Consider the following 11,422-nt stretch of genomic DNA (forward strand, 5'->3'; position numbering starts at 1 on the left):
ACCGGGAGGGGCTCCGGGGTCCGGGCGGTGCTCGGGGAGCGCTCGGTGCTTTCCGGGGCCGGAGAATCCTCCCCCGCTCCGCCCCGCGCCCGCAGCAGCTCCGAGCGGCGGTTGCGTTTCCCTCGCGACGAGCTCAAAGATACATTAAAAAAAAAAAAAAGAAAAAAAAAGAAAAAGGTATCCGGCCGGGCCGTTCTTGGCCGCAGGGTTCCCGGCACCGAACCACCCCGCAGCCCCGGGAACACTGAGGACACCGAGTCAGGAACACTGGCGGGGGGAGAAGCCCTCAAAGAACCATCCCCCAGCATTGCCAAGGCCACCACTAAATGATGTCCTTAAGTGCCACATCCACAAGACTTTTAAATTCCTCCAGGGATGGGCATCCACCCCTACTGCCCTCGGCAGCCTATGTCTGGGCTGAATAAAATTCCCAACATTTGCAATATACAACCCAAACCTCCCCAGCACAACGTCAGTGACAAAGCAGCAGGGCCAGTGTGTGTGACAGCAGTGACATGAGCTGGACTGTACCTCAGCTTCCTCCTGGGTGAGGTGGCACAAGACACTTCAGCAGTGGTTCATGCCCACATCTGGGGGCTGTTACACCCCAGTGAAATATTTCTGAAGGGCTGCCAGGGGATCGATCACATGGCTGGTTCTGCCCCAAGCAATCATCACCACAGTGCAGATCCAGGACCCGGCATAACCTGGGCTGTAGGAAAGCAAAGGCTGGGGGCAACCACAGAATGCTGGGCCTGGCTCACCCCTGCATCTGTGATGTCATTATGGGGCACAATCCAGAACCAGCAAGGGGGTTCAGTGCTGGATGTTTGGGGACAACACCAGAGTGCTCCACACACCTCAGCAAGGTCCACTGCCTCTGGCTCCAACGTGGGGGATAGCTTGGCACCTACCAAATATTCATCCTCCAACATGGAGAGGAAGATGAGCGATAGGAGTTGCAGCATCTCCAATGAACTCCGCCTGGAAGGGAGATTCTGTGATGTGATCATCAGTGTGGATGGGGTGGAATTCAAGGCTCACAAGCTCATCCTCTCTTGCTGCAGTATCTACTTCAGGTCAGTAGTTGAAACACAAGGGGATGGGGACAAACAGCAATCCCTGATTGAGGTCACCCTGCCTCAGCACTTCTCCAGGACTTCACCTTCACTGAACCTCTCATCAAGTGATTTTCCATAGTCCCCACACCTCCCTGAACACCAGGATTAATCCACATATCAGTGTCTCTAAGCACTGGTGTCTGAGGAGCCCCAGACACAGCCTGGCCAGCCTGGCCCAGCTGCCACAGGGCAGCTTTGCCTTCCCCACACCCTGTGACTCTCTGGAATTCAAGACCAAGTGTTGGTGCTGCACTTGGGTTGAGGCAACCCCACCCCAGTATCAATCCAGGCTGGGGGATGAACGGATTGAGACCAGCTCTGGGGAGAAGGACTTGGGGTGCTGGTGGGTGAGAGGCTGAACATGCTCTGGCTGTGGGCACTGGCCCCCAGACCCCCCCCATTGTCCTGGGCCCATCCCCACAGCATGGGCAGCAGGCAATGGGGGGATTCTGCTCCTCTGCTCCTCTCAGGTGAAATACCCTGCCCTGCTGCCTCCAGCTCTGGTATGCTCCAGAGGCTGTCTCCTTTTTCAAACAACCAGCAAGTAAAACATTAATCAATAAACCATGGGGCCTACCAGAATAGCTCCCACCAGTGCCAAAACTGGTGCCCTGGAGGCAGGGGGAGCACAGGGGATCCAGGGGCAAGGTTTAATGCAGCAACATCATGTTTTTAGGACTCTGTTTACCAACTGGGACAGCGCAGACAAGATGGTCTATCAAATCCCTGGCATTTCAGCTGAAATGATGGGTCTCATCATCAATTACGCCTACACTGGGACAGTACCGATCACAGAGGACAACGTTGAGAGTTTGTTGGCTGCAGCAGATCAGTTTAATGTCATGGGCATCGTCAGCCTGTGCTGTGAGTTCCTCAGTTCCAGGCTGTGCTTTGAGAATTGCATTGGCATTTGCAGACTCACTGACTATTACCACTGCCCCGACCTGCGCGCAGCTGCCTGCGTGTACATCCTGCATCACTTCGAGGAGGTGTCCCAGGTGTCTGAGGAGTTCCTAGATCTCTCTGCTGAGGAGCTGGCACACATCATTGAGAAGGATGAGCTTAACGTGAGGCGAGAAGAAGCCGTGTTTGAGGCTGTGCTGAGGTGGATCGCTCATGACCCGCAGAACAGGAGGCAGCACATCGCCTGCTTGCTCAGCAAGGTGGGTGCAGCACAGCTTTGGAGCTGTCCCCAAGCTACCGAGGTAGCCATCAGTGTTAGTACTCCAACCTCCTCCTTGCATGTTTCAGGTTCGACTGGCACTCCTACAATCCGACTACTTCATGAACAACGTCAAAGCTCACGAGTACGTGAAAGACAACGCCAACTGCAAAGATCTCATCATCAGTGCCCTGTCCGAAATCTACGACCTGAACTCCTACGGCCAGAGTTCCTCAGTCAATGCCAACCCGCTCACCCGGCCGCGCCTGCCCTACGCCATCCTCTTTGCCATCGGGGGCTGGAGCGGGGGCGGCGCCACCAGCGCCATCGAGACCTATGATGGCCGCACTGACAAGTGGCTGAACATCCCCTGGGAGCAAGAGAGCCCCGTTGCCTATCACGGCTCGGCTTATTTGAAAGGCCACGTCTACGTTATCGGTGGATTCGATGGCACAGATTATTTCAACATCGTCAAACGGTTTGATCCGCTGCAGAAGACATGGCAGCAGGTAGCACCCATGCACTCGCGGCGCTGCTACGTCAGCGTCACCGTTGTGGACAACTTCATCTATGCCATGGGAGGGTTTGATGGGTACATGCGGCTCAACACAGCGGAGCGGTATGACCCAGACACCAACCAGTGGACCCTGATCACCCCCATGCACGAGCAGAGGAGCGACGCCAGTGCAACCACACTGAATGGAAAGGTAAACTAACCCCAGAGAAGAGCAGTTGAGGTTGCAGCATGAAGAAAGTTCACATCAACTTTCACTAAATTTGTATCACTTAAATTTGTAACAATTAATTAAATCCTGGAGCTACAGATATAAAGTAGCCTGCCTGTTGTGGCAGAGATGTGACCAGGAGGACAAAAATTCTTCTAAAGCTGCTGCCCAAATGGAGCCCAACAGCCCTTTTCCTGGCCATAGGTGCAATACCAGGCCTATCTGCTTCATGCAGCTTGGAAAATCAAGAGATAAAATCTTGCTGGCATCAACTTTTTGCACTGCTGCTATTTTGAACCCAGGATGGATGACACGACCATTCCCATTCTAAAACAAAACACCCCAAAAAATTCTGCTACACCATTCATTTTCTCTTCAACATGTTTCCTGACCAAGGGTCTAACCACCCCATTCACACTTTCCCACCTCTCCTGTCCACCAGGTATACATCTGTGGTGGGTTTGATGGTGATCAGTGCCTCAGCTCAGCTGAAGTGTTCAACCCCACCACAAACCAGTGGTCCCTGATCGCCCCAATGAGCAGCAGGAGAAGCGGAGTTGGGGTGATGGCGTACGGGAACCAGGTGTACGCGGTAAGGTTTGGGTGGCTGCAGTTCCCAGACCTTCAGGGTGGCCATGTGTTTACATGAGGTTTAGGGAAGTCAGGGCCAGAATGGCTGATGCACTTCCCAAGAATGTTATCACCCATCACACGCTTTTGAGTATGAAAATGGTGTTTGGCAATGTTTAAGCAGCTGCAGCAAAGAACACAATTTCTGCCGCTGCCAACAGCATCAGCAGCACAGAGCAGGGGCTTGGGCCTGTTCATCCATTGTTTATCCTCTCCATTGACTGCATCCAACCTCTGGAGAACTGTCAAAATTGACAGTTGCATAAAGTGCTTTGGAAAGCTCCTCAGAGAGCAGGGATCAATAAGCAAGAGCCATGTTTGGAGATCTCGTGCTCTCTGCCATGCTCAGACTGCAGCCAGGGAGGCAGGAGCAATTCCCATCCCGCTGTGCATGCCAAGATCTGGCTGAGGAAAGGCCCCTTTCAAGCTCTGTCCCTTTGGCATTCACAGGTTGGAGGGTTTGATGGGAACAGCCGGCTCCAGAGCGTGGAAGCGTACAACCCTATCGCCAACGCCTGGCACGCCGTGCCCTCCATGCTAAACCCACGCAGCAACTTTGGCATTGAGGTGATGGACGGCCTGTTGTTCGTGGTCGGGGGCTTTAATGGGTTCAGCACCACCGTTGCCACCGAGTGCTACGAGGAGGACACCAACGAGTGGTACGATGCCCACAGCATGGGCATCACCCGCAGTGCCGTCAGCTGCTGCGTGGTGCCAGGGCTGTCCAACGTCATGGAATACATCGCCAGGCAACACTACTACCAGCACAGCTCCTCCATGGACATCTTGTTCACCAGTTCAACTCGGAGCTCGCCGTTGTAAATAGTTCCCCTTAGCTAGGAGTGTTGTGATCAGCCATCATTGGATGCTTGTGTAAATAGTTCTGCGTATCTAATAAAGTCTTCTGAGCATCCCATCATTGGATGCCTGTGTAAATAGTTCTCTTCAGGTAATAAAGTCCCCATGGCAGCAAGGGAGTATGTTCTCTTGTTCTAAAATAGAAACAATTTTAACAGGCCAAAAGGATCAATGATCCTTTCAAATTTTCAATCAACAGTACTACCCAACATGAGTATGAGCCACACCTTATACATCAACTTAAAAATCAAAAGCACAACAGAATGCTAGAGAAATAAAAGGTTTATTTTCATTAATTCACCTCTTACAATAAACTTTAGTACAGTGTATTTAAGGTCAAGAACAGGACAGCAGGATCTGTTTCAAAGGGCCTATGACACACACTACTTTACCTCACAGGTAAGGACATGAGTGCTGCTCCCCAGGAAACTGCTGTCCCTCTGTTAATATACCAGGAGAGCAGAGCTGCTGTAACCCACAGTGACATGGACCCAGGAGGAGAATCTGACTATTAATGGTCATCAAACAGCTCGTTAGTTCCACACTCTACATTCATATTAGTAACAGGGTTAGATCCTCAAGAGCACCTGTTTTATCAGATTCCACCCAGCATTGTCAAACGGGAGATGGCTTGTACCCCAACCTAAGGTGGGCAGAGCTGAAAATAAATCCAAGCCACAAACCACTTTCTTTATGCTTGCTTTTCAAAGCCCACTGGATCCTGTTACAAGGCTGTATGGGGTGCTTTGAGAAGAAAGCCAGGACACGACACGTGTGTTTGGAGGCAGATATGAGGACAGGTGTAAAGGTGTGATTGTCCTAAGGAGGAGGAAAACTTCCCCCAATGCCCTTTGCCCTCAGTGAGGCCAGCAGTCAACCTTCTCACCCTTACTGAACACACACTAGGATCCGCTGACAGCTGACCAGCCTCTAGAAATACACGGGAAGAATTCCCAGGCTTTTGGTTATGGGATCATTTGATAAACACCCAGCAAGCTATGGTGGTCAAGGGCACAAAAAACTGTTATGGATTTACAGGCTTGATGGCTAAACTGCAGCCAGAGCCATGAATGCAATTCTCCCAACATCTTATGTGATGCAATAGATCATTCAACCTATCGGTCACAAACCACATCAGTGCCACTGGTTCCCTGGGATCCAAGGCTAAAAAACCCCAACTGCTTAAAACTATCCCAGAACTGGCAGAGCAAACATTAAGAGCAGACAGTGCTGCTGCCAGCCCCCCCTCACCCCAGAGCACACGGAGGGACAGCACGGCACACACGGCATGCGGCTGGCACACACGGGTTACCTGTCCAGGGATGGGGCTGGGCTCACACAGGCTCTGAGCGGAGTGCTTTTAGTAAATGCCACAGCTTGTCCGTCAGCCCAGAGTCCTCCTGGGAAGTGCAATATCAGTTTTGCTTAGAAAAAGCAAGACTGCAAGGTTTATTCTTGCCTCTTTGTTGCGCAGTGCCATGCATTAAATATTCAGCTCCTATTCCAACTGAAAGAACCATCTTGGCGTTTCTCCCTACAAATTCTCTGTATTTGATGACAGACTACAAGAGAGCTTGGAGAGAGCTATGGTGGTGACCTGCCACTCCCAACTGCCTGATAAATCCTTCCAGCTGGTTCAGCAGGGTGGAGGACATGAACTCCTCTCCATTGCTTTGGTGCAAAGTCTGGGAAAGTATCTTAAAATCAGCTCCTACAAATTGCTGTTACATTGATGGATTCAGCACTAGAGGCATTTGCATCACAAACTGCTGCAGGAGCAGCAATTCTGCACCTACTCCAGCCAGACCTGCAAGGGTCCATAAGCTGGACTCCACAGATCAAGCCCCACCTTACAAACCTACAGCAGCTGTCTGGGAACAGTCACCTGCAAACATCACCTTAAACTCACCTATTTCCTCTTGCAGGAAGCCAGTAGCATAGACTTCACCTGCCCCAACAACCAAACAGGCAAAGAAAATACAACATGGTTACCACAGAGGAGTAAACTGAGACAAACTCTTCAGAATTTCAAGTTTGGTAGTTTTTTTAACTAAGGCTGGAGATTCTCTCACAAGCAGACAAGTTGTTGATATCGAAGTGACCCATGAACCACAAAGTGGAGCATTAAGGGACATACACATCAGAGAAACCTTTGCACACTGAGTGGTAGAAAGACTTACCCCAAGTTTCTGATATGATCTGGGCTGCCTGTTGAACTGGAAAAGGAGAATGAGCAGCTCAGGAAGCAAAACAATTAAGACCAAAACAAACCCAAACCAGTTAAAAGTTCTTTGCAGAGAAGTCACCACGTCAAACCCATCAGCAAATCATTAATGAACCAAGAACACTAACAGATTTTCCAGAAAGGTTTGTCTACACAAATTTTGTAATACCCAGGTTATTCTTCCCATTCCCTTCCCTAAGATCCTGAGTTAGACTGCATGGAAAAACCTGGAACATTCAAAAGGGAAGGATGGGGAGAAAAGGAGGTAGGAAGTATGCACTGAAACTGTTGGCAAATGAAAGGGTCCTGGAGCTTCTTGGCCTGGGAAGGAGGAGTGCTCAGTGGGTCAGAGAGGCAGGGATACTCAAAGGTACTATCCCACGTTCTGCTCCCTGGGAGCGCAGCAGGAAGCAATCCAGAGCCAACCAGGGCATTTGCATGTACAGCCACCCCAGAATGCCAAAAGGTGTTTAAATGAGCTTAAATCTCATCCCCACAGCAAGTGGGGATATTCAGATACTTGGAGACTGAAAGCCCAGCTCTCCCCCCTGCAGGAGCACACGTGCCAGCTTGGTACTGAGCTGCAGCACAACTGCTGGGAGTCCCTTGGGACAGCACAGAGGGCAAAGGCTTCTGATTGTCAGAGACAGGCTGGAAACAGCAGGGGCTCTTCCATCACTTTTCACTAGAATTAAAACATGTGCAACATTTGAAAAAAGACCTATAAGTAGCTCAGGTTTCACTCTATTCCCATTAAACAATCCCACTCTCACTGATCTGCTTTGACAGAACTGAACAACCAGTGTGGGTGGGTGGCTAATTGCTGGTTGTCACTCCTTCACTCAGGCTGTTGACCCAAGTTCTTGAGTCAAACTCAAACCTGCAAATACACCTGAAAAAAATATCCACTTCCTCAATCGCTCTTTTAGCACCTTGTGTCCAACCAATCATCCATTTATAAACAAACTCTGCAGCCTCTCTACAACACACAAATACAAAATATTTAATACACATAGAAAGATCCTGAAGTAATTTCATAAAGAAAGATTGTGCTTTTGTTTCATACAGAACTATTGCACTTGCCTCCAGCTTGGGAAAGCCAAGTACACCGACACCAATCCTGTGAAGTTTAGTCACTGAGGAGAGAATCAAAGGAATGTCAAGAGATAAGTGCAAATGAAACAGGTGCCTTCAAGCACACACAAATGTAACCACTAAATTATTAAGAGAGAGATCTTTGATTTTCCAAGTAGTACTGTTAGAGACTAACTGTACAGAAACCGTTGGAATCAAAGATCTGAGGAGAGAAGTAACAGGCTTAATGCTCCCGGAGACATTTCACAGCCCGATACAGGCTACAGCTTTTCCCTGGGCATCATTAAGGAATACTGTTGGATTCACGGAGTGTCTCAATTCCCACCCACCCTCAACTTCTGAGCTTCTGAATTTTCAGTACACAACAGATGTTGGTTTTATGCATCAAATCCAATCTGCGCCCTCATGTCTTATAAAGACACATCAAGCCTAACAAACAGGTTTATTTTCTAGGCTCATCAGGAGTGATATTGCAGACACTAGCACTCGATCTGGGAGCGTGGCATCCTTCGTAAGCTCAGGGAGTATCGGTGTATCTCCTGCATCTGCCTTTCCTGCATTTGCCTTATCCTATCTTTTTGCCACATGAGATTTTGTGGCATGGGGTACCTCTGTGTTCCCTGCAGGCACCTGAAGGGGATTCTCACATGGCAGGCAGTGGCTCTGCAGCGGGGCTGTGGCATTGGGGGCAGGAGCATCCAGCGCTTCCGCTCAGCGCAGTAGCGATAGGCCTCCTTCCTGTACTGCTTGTCAATGTCATCGCTGTTCTTCCACCCCCCGATGATAAACACATCATCTTTGTAGTAACAAATAGCTGCTCCTTCAATGCTCAGGACCTCGGGGGGCAAGGATTCTAGGATTTCATCTGAGGCCCTGTTGGAGATTTTTCCCTTGGCCTCCTCATTGTCTATGGGGTAACTCTTGGGGCAACACGATGCTGTGTGGTAGAAGTTGGTGTTGGCAACAGACATCTGGAAGGAGCAGTAGTTGTCAATGAGGGGCAGGGACTCCACGTCCTGCCACTGCCTGGTTTCAACATCATATCTGATAATAACAGCCCTCAGCCCATCCTCGCTGTCGCTGTCAACCGGGGTGCGGGCAGCCACATACACAAACCGGTCCTCCACGGAGACAGCTTTGACATCCCGCAGGATCTTTGGTGCCGACTCCAGGTTCAGCCATTTGTCCTGCTCAGGATTATAAATGGCCACATCCTTAAAGCCTGGACTGAAATTGCCATGTCCACCAATACTGTACAAGTTCCCTTTCACTTCAGTAAGGCCAAAGGAATGCTTCCTGGTGATTAGGTTTGAAACCTGCTCCCAAATATTTCTGTTTGGATTGTACCTTTCCACAGTCTTGGCAAACCCTGGTTCCATGGAGCCAGCCACATACACGTAGGACTCTGTCACGGCCACGGCATGCCCATCCAGGTGGTTGTGGATGTGAGGCAGGTTCACCCACCTGTCCTCATCGATGAAGTAGCCCACACACTCACTCAGGTAGTCACCACCCTCAGAGACGCCGCCGATGACCATGATGACGTCCATGTTCTGGCCGAAGCGTGGCAGCAGCGCGGCAGGACAGGCGGAATGCTGCAGGTTCCCAGACTGCAGGTTCTCAGAGCGCAGGGCATGGCTCTCCACAGCCTCGGACACCAACTTCACACAGGCCTCGTTGCTCAACACCAGGTGCTCAGATTTGACGTGGCGTGTCAGGTATGTGGGTTTCATCTGAGACAACCTTAGCAGCTTAAAGAGATCTTCAAAATACCTCTCTCTTTCCTCAGGATTTTTCTGAACCCACTTCAAAACAGTCTCAAAGAGGATTTCTTCAGAGTCCACCGTGATCTCCGAGTCTGAGAGCCAGTCCCGGACAAGGTGAAACGGCAAAGTGTAGAACTCCTCATCTTGGATGACTTTGTGGAAGTTTCTCCTGATCATATCCTGTGCTTTGAGGGCCAGCTGATTCAGGGAATACATGTGGGCCAAGCTGTGAACTGCCACACAGTTGGAGAGGTTCAGTTTCTTCTTCAGAAACTCTCCACAGAAGTCCTTCAACCGGGTGAGCAGAAACCTGCAGGACAAACAAGGGAGTTATAGATACCTGGAGGTGTTCAAGGGCAGGCTGGAGGGGCTTGGAGCAACCTGAGATAGTAGAGGGTGTCCCTGCCCATGGCAGAGAGTGGAACGAGATGAACTTCTAAGGTCCCTTCCAACCCAAAGCAATGTGTGATCCTCCGATGCCGTGGCCCGGTGGCCGCCAGCCCCCGCCCCGGCCGCACTTACCTGTCCGCCATCTCCAGCACCTCATGGACGTTGCCGGGGCTCACGCGGATGGTGCCGGTGTACATGAAACCGATAACGGCCTCCACCGTGTCGGGGTCGGGGCCGCCCTCCGAGCTCCACTTCTGCAGCTCCACGCGACCCGAGCGCGACTCCGCGAACCCCCCCGAGAGCAGTGGCGTGAAGTACTCGGTGGCGGCGGCCAGGACGGACCGGTGCGCCCGGTACTCGCGGGCCATGCCCGCGCCGCCGAAAGCCAGCGTGATGTCGCAGTACAGGCCGTGGCGGCGCTGCTCATTCTGCCGCCAGGCCAGGTCGGAGCAGTGCGCCGGGCACCCGAACTCCTCCGCCTCAGCCTCCCCGTCCGCCGTGCCGCCGCGCGGGCCCCCGCGCTCCGCCTCGGCCGCGGGCGGGCCAGGACCGGGGCCGGGGCTGGGACCGGGCTGCGGCTGCGGACAGGCCGCGGCCGCCGCCATCTTGTCGGACATGGCGGGCGAGGGCGGTGCTGCCCCCTGGGGGAGAGAAAGCGTCTCTGCAGGGCAATGGCGGCGGCGCCGTGAGGGGAGCCGGGGCCAGCGCAGCGCCGGGGACCCGCCGAGACACCGCGTCCCCTTAACTCGGGACCCCCGTGGATGCCCATGCCCTCAGTCCAGGAGCCCCTGGGACCTTCCGAGACTCCACGTCCCCTCACCCAGCACCCCTCGGGACTTGCCCATAGCCCCCGTCCCCTCAGGCCTCCCCTGGATCTCCATCCCCTCAGCCCGGAGCACTCCGGACCCCGCATCCCCTCAGGCCGCGACACCCCCGGATCTCCATCCCCTCAGCCAGGAGCCCTCGGGACCACGCGTTCCCTTAACTCGGGACACCCCCGGATCTCCATCCCCTCAGCCCGGAGCCCTCCGGACCCCGCATCCCCTCAGCGTCCCTGGCGTGGGGGCAGCCCGGTGCTCCCGTCTGCCATCGGGGAGCTCGGGTGTCACGGACCAAACCCAGACCCCGTTCCACGCCGAGCCTCAGGAAATCCTCATTATTTTCTTCTTCCCCATGCCCTCTCAGGAATTCTCACTCCATCGTACACAGATATGCAGTGAGGTACTTAGCTCATGTTTGCTATACACATAGTGCAATTCACTAACTCTCGTATAATGCTGTATCAATCACAGCTACTTTGTGTCCTTCTGCTTATGCTCTACTAAATTTTATCTTTTTGACCTACACTGAAACAGGCAAGGGAAAGCCTGTACGCAGTTTGATTGCAGATGCTCAATTCATGAGTAATTGTTATTTTGTTAAATGACAACTTGTCACACATCCCCTTAGAC

General features: G+C 52.1%; 2 protein-coding genes across 2 annotated transcripts; one reads left to right on the forward strand and one right to left on the reverse strand.

Moving 5' to 3' along the window:
• The first annotated feature begins 87 nt into the window (after window positions 1–87).
• KLHL10 (kelch like family member 10) lies at window positions 88–4,460 on the forward strand. Its single transcript, XM_005531450.3, has 5 exons — window positions 88–1,079; window positions 1,798–2,284; window positions 2,373–2,990; window positions 3,451–3,600; window positions 4,089–4,460. The coding sequence occupies exons 1-5, from the start codon at window positions 649–651 to the stop codon at window positions 4,458–4,460; spliced, it is 2,058 nt and encodes a 685-aa protein (XP_005531507.3). The 5' UTR covers window positions 88–648.
• Window positions 4,461–4,760: 300 nt separating this feature from the next.
• KLHL11 (kelch like family member 11) lies at window positions 4,761–10,588 on the reverse strand. The gene is made up of 2 exons (XM_005531536.3): window positions 10,104–10,588; window positions 4,761–9,891 (listed from the first exon to the last, which is right to left on the reverse strand). The coding sequence occupies exons 1-2, from the start codon at window positions 10,586–10,588 to the stop codon at window positions 8,295–8,297; spliced, it is 2,082 nt and encodes a 693-aa protein (XP_005531593.1). The 3' UTR covers window positions 4,761–8,294.
• Window positions 10,589–11,422: the final 834 nt, after the last annotated feature.

The sequence above is a fragment of the Pseudopodoces humilis genome, chromosome 29, assembly GCF_049639895.1.
Source record: "Pseudopodoces humilis isolate 2021_Gansu_Grassland_sample_001 chromosome 29, ASM4963989v1, whole genome shotgun sequence".
Lineage (NCBI taxonomy): Eukaryota > Metazoa > Chordata > Aves > Passeriformes > Paridae > Pseudopodoces > Pseudopodoces humilis.